The 17,826-nt window shown below is 42.5% G+C and overlaps 1 protein-coding gene across 1 annotated transcript in view; it reads right to left on the bottom strand.

Annotated features, from left to right (window-relative positions):
- Nucleotides 1-17,826, bottom strand: part of TUBGCP3 (tubulin, gamma complex associated protein 3) — a 101,789-nt gene that overhangs the window by 8,019 nt on the left and 75,944 nt on the right. The window contains exons 18-20 of the mRNA XM_011979451.1: nt 10,121-10,209; nt 9,497-9,628; nt 4,558-4,698 (exon numbers count right to left, since the gene is read on the bottom strand). Coding sequence (XP_011834841.1) covers nt 4,558-4,698; nt 9,497-9,628; nt 10,121-10,209 — 362 coding nt within the window. The remainder of the gene's footprint in view (nt 1-4,557; nt 4,699-9,496; nt 9,629-10,120; nt 10,210-17,826) is intronic.

Raw genomic sequence — 17,826 nt, 5'->3', positions numbered from 1 at the left:
GAGACACCCTGGCTGTGGGAATGGGGCCTGGTGTGCCTGAGACGCACTTCTGTTGGGCACTACACCTAGGAGAGAGAATGCTGGGTCAGAGTAGTCCTGAGTTCAGCACTGGTCACTGCCTAACAGTATTGCAAAGTGGTTATTCCAGTTTATCCAGAACCAGCAGCAGAAGAGTTGTCTCACATCCTGACCAACATTTGTTGGTGTATGCCTTTAAAATTTTAACATTAAACATCTAAACTTAGTAGAGTAAAATAGTATATTTTGAGCTGCTTAAAATTAGCCAATGCTGCCTAATTAGGCCCAGGCCCCATGGCTCTCAGCGCCACGTGCCACAGAGTAAAGTCTTCCTGTGGGCTTCTGGCCCTACCCTGTTCCACTTACTTGTCTTTCCTTGAGCCCACACCACTCTTTTAACTACTGTGATCTTATTCTGTAACTTAAGGGCATATATGTGCTCGACTATAAACTTATGTCCACGGTGGCTGGACTAACTCCCGTCCCCTCAGCAGTGTGCGAGGGTTCCCTTTACTTCACATCCTCATCAGCATTTGTTCTTGCCTGACTTCTGGATAAAAGCCATTTTAACTGGGGTGAGATGATAGCACACTGTAGTTTTGATCTGCATATCTCTGATAATCCATGATGTTGAGCATCTTTTCAGATGCCTGGTTGCCATCTGCATGTCTTTCAAGAAACGTCCATTCAGATCCTTTGCCCATTTTTTAACTGAATTACTAGATTTTTTCCAGTTAAGCTGTTTGAGCTCCTTATATATTCTGGTTATCAATCCCTCGCCAATGGGTAGTTTGCAGATATTTTCTCCCGTTGTCTGGGCTGCCTCTTCACTTTGTTGATTGCTTCCTTTGGGTGCAGAAGCTTGTTAACTTGATGTGACCCCATTTGTCCATTTTTGCCGTTGCTCGTAGAGTATTACTCAAGACATCTTTGCCCAGACCAATGTCCTAGTTTCCCCCAATGTTTGCCTTTAGTAGTTCCACAATGTGAGATCTTAGATTTAAGTCTTTAATCCATTTCGATTTGATTTTTGTACATGGCAAGAGACATTTTACACAACCACAGACTTTTGTAATAACAACAACAAAATACCAGCTTTCTTTCCTTCTCTCTGTACTTCCTCTCAGCTCGCAGCCCTGGCTGGGAGCATCAGTGCAGGAGCGTGTGTGTCTCATTCAGGGATGTGCTTCCAATATTTCACCCCAAGTATGATGTTTTAGTATAAGATTATTCATGCAAACCTTTTTATTGGGTTTTACTTGGTATTAAATGATTTTCTCCATCTATTGAGATGATCATATAATTTTTCCACTTTAGTTTATAAACATGAATTACAATATTTTTATTAGAATGATAACAGGGAGGGTTCTATGCTTGGAATAAGCTGAAACTTGTAACACATTATCGTTTTGACCTATCAGTGTGATAATACTGTGGATTTCCCAATCCTTGTTTACAAGGGAGACTAGGACACAGAGAGCAACAAAAGCTAAACTCCCCAGATGCTCTGTTTGGGCATCAGGTTACTATCTTAGATAACTATATTCAATTCTGTTTGATAAGTAAAAGCAATCCCTAAAAATTAAAAGCCAAAATGAAACCACTTAACCTGACCGTGCAGTGAGTTGGTAGAAGACCTTTATGGGAGCCAAATTATTTCAAGGACATCACCACATGGAATTTGAATGCTTCTATTTAGTGGAAAAAATTTCAGCAAAAAATTTTTTTAAATTATTAGAATAACAGAAGAAATATTTTTTCCCTCAAAAAAAAAAAATGCAAAAAAAGTAAAACTATTTTAAAAAAAAAAATGCAAAAAAAGTAAAACTATTTTCAAAACTATACTGTTCCCGTATCAGTGGCAGCATCGGGATTCTCATTCTGAGGCAGTCACATGTATGGGTGCAAGCACGGATGCATGATCGTAAGACGGCAAATAATTAAGTATGATCATGTTAGAAACCAAGGTTTTCAACATTGAAGATACATTGATAAAAAATGAAAGTAAAAGTCCTTTAATCCTACATTTGTATTGTAAAATCACTATAAATTGATATTTATAGTGTGTGAGAAGAAAAGTGGAAAGAAACAGAAGAGCCATGAGGAGGAGGAGAAGGACCCTTTGGAGTCCCCCACCCAACGGCAGCACAAGGAGAACATGGCGGCACCAGGGGGTGCAGCCGGTGGGCGCCGCTTCGGTCCCAGCACACACCCGGGGCTCTGTCACCTTTCCAGGAAGCGACTTGCATGATCTCTTCAGAACTTTCAGGGGACTTCAGGTCGAAATGATGGCTTTGAATATTATCTTGCCTTTTGAACTTAAATAACTTCTCGGATACGGTTTTAGCTTTTGTGTCTCTTCCTGTATCCTTAAGGAAGTCTGAATGGAATATCCCGAATCAGCGTGGACGTGGCCTGCTCATCTGTCCCACTCACTGTGACAGCTAAGTGCCCAAGAGAACCTTCCACTCCCACATGGCCGGCAGATGCGCTATTAGCACAGGGTTAAAATCCGAAGAATTGATTTTGGTCGACTTTTAGACAGTTTAGTAATTCTCTAGAATGGAAGCTTCTCTGGGGCACACGGGCAGTTTTACAAATGGCAGTGGCCAGCATCCATTGAATGCCTACTAAACAAGTGTCATATATCATCACACACAGGTAAGTGACTCTGTGAGGTCATATTCCTTATCACCCATTTTACAGATAAGGAAACGATATCTTGGAGAGGTGAGCCACCCAAAGGCATAAAGCCAGGAAGTTACAGAGTTAGGTAGACTCATGAGTACGTCTGACTTTAAGTTATCCACAAGGTTGCCTGGACAAGGTCCAGGAGCTTCTGTGTGCCAACTCGACAACACTCCAGAATTACCGAAATCCGCACTGAATAATGAGAGCCCTTAGCGATACAAATGTTTCCAAAATACACCAAAGAAATAACTTGTGCTCCCCGTGGAGGACTCTCTAAGCTACATGTGGTCCTCTAACACAGGCTTTAAGGGAAACAATACTCAACAGTAAAACTAACCGAACTGTACTGACTAAATAATGTCTTTGACGATCCCACGAGTTAGTACCGTCATATGACATTAAAAACAGACACATGCTGAGAAATGCATCGCTGGGTGGTTTTGTCCCTGTGTGAACATCACTCAGTGCCTTACACAAACCTCAGTGGTGCAGCCGCCGACACCCTGGCTATATGGCACAGCCTATGCTCCCAGGCTGCAAACCTGGGCAGCGTGTGACTGTACTAAACGCTGTAGGCAACTGTAACACAATGGTAAGTATTTGTGTATCTAACATATCTAAACGTAGAAAAGGTACAGTGAAAATATGGCATTATAATTTTATGGGACCACTGTCATATATGCAGTCTGTCATTGACCAAAACGTTATGTGGCACATGACTGTATCTTGAAAAAGTAAAAGATTATACAGATCATAGAAAATAAACGAAATCCCATAAACAGTCAAACTTGCTTAATAAATCTGAAAATAACCGTTTAAGTACAGAAATTTGGTTCATGTACATATACATGTACACACACACATACATGCATGTACCTGTAAACACACATACATGCAATGCACACACACACGTATACACATACATATATACCTATACATATTATATATACACATATACTTACATTACAGGTATATAAACACACATATACAGTCTCCAACTTAAGATCGTGTGACTTAAGATTTTTTTTACTTTAACGATGGGTTTATCGGGGTACAGGTTGAGTATCCTTTATCTGAAATGCCTGGGACCAGAAGTATTTTGAATTTCAGATTTTGCAGTATTTGTATATACACAATGAGATGTCTTGGAGAGGGGACACAAGTCTACACATGAAATTCATTCATGCTTCATACACACCTTAAATACATAGTAGCCTGAAGGTAAATTTATATATTTTTTATAATTTTCTGCAGGAAACAAAGTTTGCGTGCAATAAGCCATCAGAAAGCAAAGGAGTCAGGTGTGTAATTTCCCACTTGTGACGTCATGTCAGAGATGAAAAAGTTTCAGGTTTAGGAGCTTCTCACGTTTCAGATTAGGGATGCTCCATCTGTATTAAATGCACTTTCAATGTAGAAGGTGCTTATTGGGACATAAGCCTGCTGTAAGTTGAGGAGCATCTGTAGATGCACACGTTTGCAAAATGCAGCATGGTGCATGATCCACAAGCTTCAAACACCAGAGCGATGCAGAGTGGAGGCGGCTGTGGAGACTCCGACAGGTGACGTCGGCATTGTGGCACTTAGTAACAAAAACAGGCAGGAGACTTGTGACTCTCATGAATGTTGCTGTTTTTATTTTGTGAAACAGGATGATGATGACAGTGAGGGTGGCCCCTCTCTCTTTACAACTGTCAGTGATTTCTCGGGACTTCAAACGCAGTATAGGCACATCTCAACCTGTCTGACAATTTTGGCAAGTAAGTTATTTGTTGGCATTGGTGATTATCGTGTGTGGCAAGGAGTTCATTATTCAAATAGATAAATTCACAAGTGTAAAGGCCATACCTCAATTTCACGCTGTTTCTTTTTCTCTTCAAACTGTAATCGTCTCTGCAATTCTTCCAGAGCAGCTCTGTATATTGCATCTTGAGCATTCTGAAGTTCAATAATTTGATCAAACACAGCTCTAAGTTGATTTAAGAGTGCCTGAAAGAGATGACAATGTTTTATGAATAGAGCCTCAACAAGCTAAGTTTCTTAAAACATTGACATTTAGTGAAAAGATATAAAAGATATCAACTAAAATTCCCAGAGTGCTCATTAGCTGTTCAATCATTCCCTCGCCACACATATCCTGAGCCCTCCGGCTGAGCAGTGCTGTGCTGGGCACCAGCAAAACGAGACCGTCCTGCACCTGCACCCGTAACAAGAGCAACTGTGACTGCCCGAGTCCCACGGTGGGCCAGGAGCTCTCTGCAAATCATCTCCAGTCCTCACAAGTTTACAAAAATGAAGTTCTGCCCAAATTTCAAAGCTAGATAGCAGGTAGTAATGAGTAAAACTATTCCAAGACTTAAAAACGAATAGGAGCCGGGCGCGGTGGCTCACGCCTGTAATCCCAGCACTTTGGGAGGCTGAGGTGGGCGGATCACGAGGTCAGGAGATCGAGACCATCTTGGCTAACACGGTGAAACCCCGTCTCTACCAAAAATACAAAAAATTAGCTGGGCGAGGTGGCGGGCACCTGTAGTCCCAGCTACTCTGGAGGCTGAGGCAGGAGAATGGCATGAACCCGGGAGGCGGAGCTTGCATTGAGCCGAGATCGCGCCACTGCACTCCAGCCTGGATGACGAGCAAGACTCCAGTCTCAAAAAAAAAAAAAAAAAAAAAGAATAGGAAAGCATCTCCATTTTTCTTTAGATACAGCAAAAGCAGGTAATCAAAAGTATGAGAAAGGAAGTACTTAGTAAAATATAAAAAGCAAATTCAGCAAGGTTTTTAAAAAGTGTATCATATTTTATACCAGGAATAAAAGGATACCTTAATATGAGGAAAAAACTCCTAATGTTTTAAACAAATATCAATGTCACAGCAGGGATCTCCCGTTCATTGCTTATAACTACTGTACAGTAATCTTCAGTAAACAACTACTGTACTTCATTAATCTTTCTCGTAGTGTGGCATGGAAGGACACAATGAAATCTACAGCACAAAATCATTTACATAAATTAAAAATGTATCCACAGAAAATACCATCTATATACCCAAGGCCATACAGCAAACACATTAAAACCGATGCAAACAGCAGGGAAGGGGGTAGAGGAGGGTGGAATTGGAGTATTGGCAGGGCAGAGGATAAAATTAAACCTAAAAAAATATGAGAGGCTTTTCATGGACCACTGATGGCAGTGTGCTATGACTGAAGAGAAAGGTTAACTCTACCCTCTGCCATCTTAGGTTTGAAAAAACACACTAACAGTCTGAGGGCAGAGCGGGGATTAATTTCAATAGTGCAGAAGAAAACTGTGATAAAATTCAACACCCACTCATAATTTAAATAAAGCATCTAAGCAAACTAGGAGTAGGGCAGAACCCTCTTAGTTTGACAAAGGTCCTATCAAATGTCTTTGCAAACAAAACAGCCAATGGTGAAGCAACAAAGCATCACTTTAACGTCAGGAATAAGACTGGGATTCCCTTTGTGCTTAGAGTCAGCCTAGCTAACACTCTGAAGCGTAAAAAAGAAGCAAAGGCAGACTGTGTGGAATGAAAGAAACAAAACTGGTTTTATTTATAAAAAATATGCGCCAAGAAAATATTAGACTAGAAAACTTAGAGATCAAAGTAATAAAATCAATACCATTTCAGACCAGCCAAATTTCTCAAATGTAGCAATAATGTAACAAAAGATTTGCAAGAAGTTTATAGGAGAAAAATGACACAACTGTACTTGAGAAGCATAAAGGAAACCGAGATAACAGGAGAGGTTCCAAGCCTGTGGTTGGGAAGACACAATACAGTCGATTTGGGGAGAAACTAAGAAGTTGAGTTAACTCTATTTTTAACACAACTTTACAGTTAATGAAGATATTTGCAAAGCCACTTCTCACCACCCATCGTCTAATGGACTAATACTATTCTGCAAAAATATTTTCCGTTATGAAAGGCTGGCGATGCTTTGGTTCAAAATGCATTTGTAAGTCACAGCAGCACCATTCAGAGCTGAACTAACGTCTGATCTCAAGTGAGACAAAGCTGAAATGAGTATTTGCTGACTGGGTTTTGGAACAAACGGAAGCAGGAGAACTTGGTATTGGGCAGTGAACAACCCATGCTCTCTTTCACTCACTACAACGCCCTTATGCAAAATCAGGTCTCCAAAGTACATGGCAACAAAAACAATGTGGACTGATTTGGCAAATGACAGAAGGATGTGATCAAGGGATGCTGTTCCTAACATAAAACCACCACATGATTAATGCGGTAAACACATCTTCCATCTTACACGTTCTCATCTTAGAAGCTGTTCTGTCCTTTTGACAGGATCTTAAATAAGCAACAAAAAAGAGACGGATTAATCTGTTGTTTTTAGTAAAGATTTCTCTAATTTGTTTCTTTATGTAGTCTAATAAAGAATAATTTATTATCTTTGGAAGAGTTAATCTATCTACAAGGTGATCCATTGACATCGACTTCAAGCTCAGGCTGCCAGGCAGGGCTTTGCTGGCAATCTGTCTGCACAGGGCACCTGCAGGAGGCCGTTCTTTGGCAACCTCAGTGGTACCAATTCACAATTTCTCTCAACAATGCACAAACAAAAACCACAAAAACAGGCACAGACTCCAGCTTCAAAATTACACGTATCAGAACCGTCTTGGTTTTCTTAGTGCGTGACATAATAAAAATGTTCTACTTAAAATTGCTTATGTCAATAATGGATTCTTTTAATCTGCTTTACATACTGGGTTTCTTTTTATTAAAAAAAAAAAAACAAAAAACCTCATTTTAAACAAATCATCAAATCAGGAGAAAAGCCATCAGCAAAGGCAAGTTCAGAAACGATCATGAAGCCTCTGGCATGACTCCTTCAATGACGTCAGGTGGGAGCAACGCACACACGAACACCCCACTTCCCACTTTCACAAGAGCACTGTGCTACAAATGGGACAATTTTTCTCCCCCAGATAGGGTTCTTATCAGTGGAAGCTGTCTAGGGGCAAAAGCTATGACAATTTATCTTGTACAGAATGTTCATACCTGTAGGCGGGCTAAATCTCCTACATTATCTGTCAGCTGTGTGGAGTGTTACTTATTTGCCACAATTGGACTGATACCAGTATGGGTCTAGTCCTCAGTAGTTCAAACATTTTCTGAAATGCATGAAATCTAGTGACTGTAAACACCTCTGTAAAACACACACCCAGGCACAAAATAGCAACTAACACCTATCTGCCAGTCACTATGGTCAACATTATACTTGAATTATATAATTCTTACAAATCTATTGAAGAGACTAGGATCACGCCCTTTAAAACAGAACGCTGGAGTCAAAAGCTATGAAGTGAAACTGAACCCTCGGTCTACCTGGCTACAGAGCCCGTGTCTGTCTTGCCATGCAACTGCACTGTGAGACAGGCCATGCTGGCCAATGGCACACGAGTCTAGGAACACAGAGCTATTTGTTACACTGACGTCCTAAACGTGTGCGGACGATGCTCATCAGCATCTACTGAATAGAGAGAGGCAACAGCTGGCAGTCACCATGAAACCTTCTGTGGTTTTAGTCCAATAACAAGACCATGGTTAGTAACAGAGGTTTCAAGGGCCTCAAACCTCAAGATGTATATTTCTTTAATTATTAATTATCCTCGAAGTATTTTATTTTTCTGACATAATTTCCACATATTTATAAAAACATGTAAAACATTCCATATAGAAGCAGCTTTGATCTCAACCACTTTTTGACATGATAGTTCTTTAATAATGAAATTCATGGCTGGTTAACCTACATATACTAAAATTTAGATGAAGTAACGGCCCTGAAGTGGTGTGTTTTCCACTGACAGGCCCCGAGGAGAGTGCAGGCCCAGCTGGAGGCAGCCTCCGCCAGCCGGAAACGTCTGTGAAGTCACGGAGTTCATGTCAAAAATGCATTTGATATTTGCCCCCTACTTCACAATATATTTGCTTTAAGTGAAAGCAATGTGGTTCCTTCTTGCCCCAGACCTCAGGATAAAAGCAGAACTCTAGAAGATTTGCCACATGGAACGTGCAACTTTCAGAACATGGACCCTACAGGAAAAGAATGTTTGCAAAAAATGTCATACATGTTACCATGTGTTTTGTTTCCTTTTTTTTTTTTTTGAGACAGAGTCTCACTCTATTGCCCAGGCTGCAGTGCAATGGCATGATCTCAGCTCACTACAACCTCTGCCTCCCAGGTTCCAGTGATTCTCCTGTCTTAGCCTCCCAAGTAGCTGGGATTACAGGCACACACCACCACTCCCGGCTAGTGTTTTCGTATTTTTAATAGAGACAGGGTTTCACCATGTTGGCCAGGCTGGTCTTGAACTTCTGACCTCAGGTGATCCACCCGCCTCGGCCTCCCAAAGTGCTGGGATGACAAGCGTGAGCCACCGTGCCTGGCCTGTTTTGTTCTTATATTGTGTTGCTTATTTTGTTCAGATATTAACCTCAAAACTCATGGTTTTCTCTTTTGAATACCACAATAGGATATCATTATATCTAGAAAATGAAAAGGCATTATTATTTCCTGCCATTTTTATATCTAGTTTAGAGTATATTCTTGTTTCAGCACTACTGCACTACTGTTCCAGTTCTGTTCAGAAACTGTACCTTCAACATTAAACTTGTAATAAAATTATGTGAATTATTGCCAAAGTGGCTGCATCAGGGGATTTCTAAGATTCCCTCACTTGACAAGAACCCAAGAAAAGAAGATTATTCTTTTGGTTTCTTGTTTCTAAGCAGGTCGGAGTCTTACCCGGGAGTCACCGTCCAGCAGGCAGCGGGAGATGATGGTGTCTAAGAACACCTCGTGTGCAGCAATGATGTGATCCAAATCCTGGGCCTGTTGGACTTTGTTCCAAAGCTCATCCCAAGAACATTCAAGCACCTGCGAAACAACAATTTAAAGATGCTAGATAAGCTCATGTTCTTCCTAGTGCAGCATCACTCATAAAATATATACCACGTATGGGAGGCCGAGGCAGGCGGATCACCTGAGATCAGGAGTTCGAAACCAGCCTGGCCAACATGGCGAAACCCTGTCTCTACTAAAAATACAAAAATCAGCTGGGAGTGATGGTGTGTGCCTGTAATCCCAGCTACTCAGGAGTCTGAGGCTGGAGAATCGCTTGAACCCAGGAGGCGGAGGTTGCAGTGAGCTGAGATCATGCCATTGCACTCCAGCCTAGGCAATAGCAAGACTCCATCTCAAAAAAAAAAAAAAATATATATATATATATATACACACACACACACACAAACACACACATATATATACCCACATATATATATACCATGTAAAACATACATATATACCACATATATATATACCAAGACATGACTTATTGAAACTAAAATCAACATAGTGACTGAAGTGTACCTCAAATGTGATGTAATACTGCATCTGATGAATGAAATGGACCATCTCAGAGGCCAAAACATGACACTGGTGCAGCACCCCAGAGAACTCTGCAAGGGAAGAGCTGATGTCAGAGGTGCACTGCAGGTACACTTACCGACAACGTGCTGTTCTCCCTTACCCACCTGCAAGCTATCTGAAAACAAAAAATCAGTCATTTAAATTCTTGACCCCTTAACAGGAAAAAACCTCTCCATAACCAATTTCTGAACATTTCAAACTAAACAAGAATTGAGCTATCTAACCAAGTAGTACTATATTACTTTACATAATAGGAGCCTAATAAGGAATACATGAAACAAAATATAATTGTATTTAAAAATTAAATACAAAACATTTATTTTATAATAATGCAGTGCACTGAATAAACAGAAGCTCTGCTTCATGGCTTTACAATTAGTCTGCCTGCTGTGCGTGAAACATTTACTATTCCCTTGCTCTTTGGAGATAAAGGTGACATTTCTTTAAGGAACCGACTGTGGCCTTACCGCCTGTGAGAAAGAGGAGCCTCGAGGGAGGTCAGGGACGAGCTCAGACTCTCCTTTTATCCTTTAGGAGATCACACAACCATCACCAGGCTGGAAGGTCACCACAGAGCACAGTTCTCTGCTCGCACTTTTAATTTTTTGTTCAAAGACTATGGCAGCATATTGTTACACTAATGTTATGTGATGGCTCAAATCAGAGCTAGGCCCATCAGTGAGGTGATTACAAATCAGAGCTAGGCCCATCAGTGAGGTGATTACAAAAAGGCTTTGTAGCACAGGTCAGCTTGGACATGTTTTGTTACTGCTTCAAATGCCCTCAATGAGTTACCTCGATAACGAGATCGAGACTTGCTACTCATGCAGTTATGTGAGACGTCAGTCTTGCCTCTTCTCAAGAGAGGAAAGAAGTAGTGGGACTTAAGCCTCTTTATAGAGGTGTGTAAAAATAACAATGGCAATGCAAACTTTTTAAAAACACTCTTTCTGTAAGTTGAAGATTAACTGACACCTTGCAGTTTTGCTGTCTTGGTTTAACACTTGACAGCCCAGTTAGTAGAGAAAAGTGGGAGAGGAGGAGACAGAATTCTAAGCCTTATAAAAATGTAAATCCTTAAACAGATGATCAACTTACACAAGCATGAAATATGTATGTGAATTGCATGAACGCTGTCCGAAAGCACAGATTCCACTAACAGGCAGCATCACCACCTGACCCTGGCGCCCGGTCTCCAGGGACGCGCCGTGCACCAGGGAGAGGAGGAGGGCCCACTGCAGAGGAGGACACTCCTCACCTCCCTGGTGCCTGGGCCTCAGGACGGGGCTAGAATTCTCGAACACAGAGGGCTCAGGTGAGGGAGAACCAGAGAGGTGTAAAGCAGACATTAATATACATTATATACCAGCACCTACCTAAATGAAATAGATGGCAGCCAGTAAGAAAGATGTTTAAAAAAAGAAATTTCAAAAGACAAAAAAAGAACTTGCTTTCAAAGAGGCAGAAGAATTTTTAGTTAGGGATCACTGATGGCAGACTCAGACAATGCACCTTTCAGAAGGAGCAAATTCATTTTTTAAAGAGAGGGATGACACACTGTCCCTCAGGCAATGAACAGGCGGGAGGTGGCAACCCAACCAACCAGGAGCTCCAAAGGGCCCTCGTCCACATCCATGTGCCACCCAGCGCCTCACAAGGGAACACACACACTCAAGGGCTCAAGTGCCTCCCCTGCCAATGGCTATGACTGATGTATCAGAGGCATATCCAAGATTTACTTATGAAGTTTACAACTCTGCAAAGAATCCTCAGCGCTCCTTACATGGCCCCACAGACAGTTAAACACAGTGAACTATAGTGTCCACAGCCATGAGATGCACTTTCAGCTCTAACACCCTCAAAAGAGACCCAGCTGCCCTCAGACCTGTGACATCTGTACTCACGAGGCTTCCTGCAAACCTGTGACATCTGCCCAGCATCTGTACTCACGAGGCTTCCTGCAAACCTGTGACATCTGTCCAGCATCTGTACTCACAGGGCTCCTGCAGACCCGGGATATCTGCCGGGCATCTGTACTCACGAGGTTCCTGCAGCACAGTGTGCACTCCACATACCCCAAGTATCCTTCTTGCCATTAGGAATCTACAACCCACAGATATGGTCAATGTGTATCCGAAGAAAGGGTTCAGCTTTGAGGTTCATCTGAAATCCTAGAATTCTAAGTGTACTTTTCCCTACTAAAACTATAAATATGAGTCTAAGATTTCTAATCGAATAATACTCAAAACCCCTCGAACTACAATTACTTTTCAATGTAAAGGGGTATAATAAAGTGTTGTTTTAAGTGATGTTCAGCCATGTTATGGTTTCAGTAAGATTCTAAGGAAAATACCACTTGTACTGAATTTTAGGTTTTAACGCAGAGCTCAAATGAGAGGACTGTGTCTTCTCCCACTGAAGTCACTGGACTATAACGGAAAATCTACAGCCAGTCTTCCCTGGAGAACGGTGAGTATTTAAAACATTCTACAGGTGCACAGAGCGTACATAGATTTGTCCTCAAGATATTTCTCGGATGTGATCCGATTTCTCTCCAGTGCAGCAAAGTTATACGAAATAGTTTAGAAACCACTTGTGGAAGGTTTTTGTATTTTTATGTTAATATCATCACAGAACTGGTGGATCTTTTCATTGGGAAACAAAGTCACGAATTCTACAAGTCACAAGCCACGACTCGCAGGTCTCACCCTGACATCGATGTCTCCATCGACCCCTCCCAGGTACACGCTCAGTGTGACCCGAAAATTTAGCTGTGCACCTGTGCACAGTGAGTACAATCTGTTTTATTTTCTACCTTTTCAAGCAACTATCCAGGTTATACTTATCCATCCTGACCTCTTTCAGAGAACGTTTAAGCCGACTGACAAAACTGTAGATTTCATCAAAAAATGAAAGGTGAAACTTCACCTAAAAGTTTACCTTCACCTAAAAATGCGAAGCCGGCTACTATCAGCACTTTCTCTGAGGGACTCTAGATTTGTTACAGAAGCATAAAAATTTTTTGTGGCTATTCTCCATTTTCTAGCCCCTGCTGGGTGCTCCGCGCGTGACAGAAGCAGCTCAGTCCCATGAACGCTCAGGGCTATACTGCTCTGCTCCACCTGCATTTCTGAGGCTTCCTCCAGAGTTCTTTTCAGGGTCAGTCAAGCCAGCAGCATCTGAGTAACATGCCAGTTTTTCATGGCACGAATATGCTTTTGCTAACATCTTCTACATTTCACTGTTGCTCTATTAAGAAACCAGAAATTTTTTCTCTGGCTTCAAATCAATCTGAAAGTAGATACACAGTGATTAGTGACTAAATCACTAATTCTGTTTCAGAATCTCTGATTTTCTTGGGTGTACAATTTCTCTGATTAATGTTCTAGATTCTTTAATGTCACACTGGGAAATAAAAATGCTACTGAATGGCCATAAAACAGAACAAACACATCTACCAAACAACACTGTCATGCCATGCTCAGTGCCACCTAAACTCCTGACATCCCACTCCAGCCCATCCCAGTGCTGCCTGGGGCCTTCCCCTTCTCTCCCTCACTCCCAGCCTCACCATCCCGCAGCCCTGGCTCCACCAGGTTTGCACTGCTTCGCTGTCTTGGCCTCAGCTCTGCCTGCATCCCTCGTGCCCCCAGTCACTCCAAGCCCGCCTCTCCCTCCTAGCATGCTAACCTCTCCCTCCTTAAAGGCTAACCCGAACCCCTTACTCTGAATCCATCTGTTCCTCCTCTGTGATTTTCAGCCTCCACTTCCTTCTCCATATGGGCATTTTAAACAGCCTCCCAACAAACAAAGCGTCTAACTTCGTTAGAAATTCTGACTTTGATTTTGCCCAACTCTTCCATAGTATATCTTTAAATTTTCAGATGCTATACGGCAGCTCCGAAGGGGTCTGTTAGTTGAAAAGGTATCGTGCACCACGACAGACAGGTCTACAGCCCCCGCCCCAACCCCATCTTCCTCCTAGCCATGCCATCCTGTGAGACTGCAGTTCCCACTCACTGATGTCCCTTCCGCATTCCACTCCACAACTTCAAGTATATCCAGGCTGATGACACCGAAAACATTTACCTCTAGATCTATCTTAAGTTTAAGACCAGTCTAATTAATGGCCTCACAAGGTATCCTAAAAAATACCTCAAATTAGCGTATTTGAATGGGATCATTATCCCCCTCAAAGAAGCTCTTCCTCCAGTGCTCCCTGGGTGGTAAAAGATGCCACCACCCACCAGGTCCTCAAGTCAGAGACCCAGGTGCCACTGAGACTCCAACCACCTCCTGGCCTCCGTACACGCATCACCTGGTCCTGCTGGCGCCACAGGCCAAGTCACCCTCAAATCCATTCCCTTCCCTCCAGCCCCGCGGCTGCTGTAACCATAAAGGCCAACATCACTGCACATGGATTATTACAACTGTCTGCCCTGCTAATCGCCACGGTCGCGCCCCAGGTTCATTATTCTCAGTAACCTGAATCCAGACCTTCAGGACGTGCTCCCGGTTGGGCTCCCCGGCCCCATGCTGGCAGCACAGTCCCCCTCCCCAGCTTTGCCGAACATGCTGCTGTCCTCCCCACTGACCCGAAGAGCTCATCCTCACCTGTCAGGGCCAGACTGGACACCATCACCTCTGGAGCCTTCGGGAACCACCCCCACGTCTGTCAGATGCCTCATTTAAACATTCCCATGCCACTTGGATTTTCCCGTATTGATTGACTGTAAGTTCCTGTGTAAATGTCTGCTCTGCCCTAACAGGTCATGAGCTGCTTAGCCACAGGGAGCTGGTTTGTCACACCGTTACTGGGAACCAGCAACAGAGAGCACTAAGTGGGCCCTCAATGATGATTTCCTGAAAAAAATGCGTGATTTGGACACTCAACGTCAGAGCAGGCAGTCTGCATTCCTTCAGATCTTGAGTACACAAACTCACACCTTTCAAAAGGTTTCTATAAGCAAGGTCAATTTAGCAACAATGTGAACATAGGTGTTCTTTCCTTTTACAGTCTTAAAGTACTACCAGTGAATATAGTTCTCCTTCTAGAAAAATCACCTTTTACCGTGTCTGCAATGAGTACAGCGGACAGCATCTCCAATGGTCTTCTTTTAAGACAAAGCACCGCGACAGTGAGAGACATCTGGTTGCTGCTGTGAGGATGCTGCTACTGAAAACAAACCTGGTGAAATCATCCACATGACAGAAGTCTGAAATCCCTACAATAACACAATTATTTTTCTTTCCCAAATAAGAGATTAAACACTATAGAAAATAGTATTTCTGAACTTCTACTTGCTCTAAGGCTGTAATGACTATGAACTCAATTCACAAGGCACAACTAGTCCGTTAGTTCCTAAAACATTCCATTTACACCTGCCAACATGCCTAGGATCTCTTTACCTAGCACTCTGAATATATATTTTAGGAACGTGTTTTAAATGTGTTTTTATGGTTGACCCACAAGTAACTATATAAGAATCCCACAAGCAAAGCAACATTGGCAATAAGGTCCAATGAATACAAGAGGCACAACTCCTGCAGGGCCGACGCCACACTGGACCTCCGACACACAAAATTCGGTGGTCGCTATCTCCTCCCGCTTGGGCAGCAGCTAAGCAACAGGCTCTTCTGTAGTTCTCCACTGACCCCTAAAGGCTGTCGAAAGAACTTCAAGTTTGACTCAAACACTGGCTCTTAAGGACTTGTTCAGGCAGGCACCTTCCACCAGGACTCCCTCACATCCGGAGATGCCCCTAGAGATAGCACCGAGTAGTGCTAAACATTATATTTGGTTTCTTTAGAAAATACCTTAAAACAATTAGTTCACAATTTCAAAATCACCTCAACCCATATTTATAGTGATGCTACTGTATTTAAAAGTGACCTTATTAAAGTACCCATCTGATTTATTTTTCTCAAGACTAAGGATCCAAATGACATTTGTTAAGAACTAGGATTGTTTTCAAAGTCTCTAACCACCTGTAAAGTAACCACGGCAATGGTGAACTTGGGGGCACCCACCACAGGCGGGTGCTGCTCCAAGTACTTTCACTCAGACTTAATCCTGACAACACTACGAAGTAAGTGCCATCAACACCCCATCCCCCAGATGAGGAAACTGAGGCAGAAGACCAAGAAAACAGCTGAGACCATACAATCTCAGAGACAGGTGGTGGGGTGGGGACGCCCCCGGGCAATGTAGCTCTAACACCTACAGCTCAGCTTAAAGTTTCTATCAGCTGGAGCCAGGCACAGAGAATTTTTTTTATCTGTATTTGTATGTTTCACTGAGGATCCAAAAGACTTTTGTTAAGTATCTTTTGGATCCTTAGTGAAACACAGGAATGATGAGTGAAACATACAACGAACACAGCAAGCACATATCCTGCAGGGCCGAGGCCACACTGGACGGTTGATACACACTAAGGATATAAAACACAGGATACAAAAACACAGATAGATACACACAGAAATTTTTAAAGAGAAAAATTTCAACTCACCTTTTATCATTCACTGAGTCTAAGACACTGTCATTTGTAAGACGAATCATTACTATATGAATCATCAAGAAAGTAAACCAGTTGCCAATCACACTGACAGACACTCTGACCACAGTCCTGTGCGGGAAACACCCTCTGAACCCACTGCGCAGATGGGCCCCTCACGGGACACTGCTGGCCCGCGGGCACCTGCCTTTCCTGGTAAGATAAAATCCGCGGTGCTGCTTTACATGGAAAGGTGGCATTTTGGTTCTTCTCTCAATAATAATTATGTGCTTCATGGATTTCAAATTTATGCTCCACTGCTATTTCTACACTTTTCTGCAAACACAGTAACTTTTCATTTCAAAACAGAGCCAGGGTGGAGCCAGGGTGTAATCTTTTTGAAGGCAACGAACCGCAGCTGTGGCCAGTACCAAAGGCTATGCTGCCGGAGCACAGAGCCCAGCTCCAGGCACCAAGAGGAGCTGGGGCCAGGTTTACACAGCTGCAGGCAACAGGAGCCCTGCAGCTCAACAGACTTTAAGACACACTGAGAACATGAAAACAATGTGTATCTTAGAAGTAATAAAATATGTTTGAAAGGAAAACCAAAACAAAATGTAGTATGAGCTGTTAAACCTTGATTTATCTTATTTTTCAATATATTGGGCCTAAACCAAATGTGGGCCAATCCAACCTTTTCAGATTCTGGGTCTCAGGCTGCTCTCCAATATACACTAGGAAGGTTTGACTGTGGTATCTCCAAAGTGCCTTCTACTTGAAAGCTTCCTAATTGTAAGGGACCTGCTGGTTTACATGTGGCCCCACCAAGCTATTTCCATGGCCAGACCCTGCTCTTCGACACCTACCCCACAAAGCCTCATTTAGACACTCACTTTCTCGAGAGCACATTTCATTCAGTGGGATTAGAAAAGATAAAGGAAAACCTGTAACTTGCTATCACTATATTTTAGACAAGAAATAATTTAGTGTCTAGCGTACAAGCTCTAATTTTAAAATGTAGTAGTATTTACATCTCATTTTAAGCAAGTGGAGTTCCATTATCTTCAACAGTGACTGAGCACAGTAGCTCACGCCCATAACCCCAGAACTTTGGGAGGCCAAGGCCGGCGGATCACTTGAGGCCAGGAGTTC

This window comes from Mandrillus leucophaeus, unplaced genomic scaffold, assembly GCF_000951045.1.
Source record: "Mandrillus leucophaeus isolate KB7577 unplaced genomic scaffold, Mleu.le_1.0 Scaffold201, whole genome shotgun sequence".
NCBI lineage: Eukaryota > Metazoa > Chordata > Mammalia > Primates > Cercopithecidae > Mandrillus > Mandrillus leucophaeus.
The sequence above is the reverse complement of the archived record's forward strand: the minus strand, read 5'-3'. Positions and strand labels throughout refer to the sequence as shown.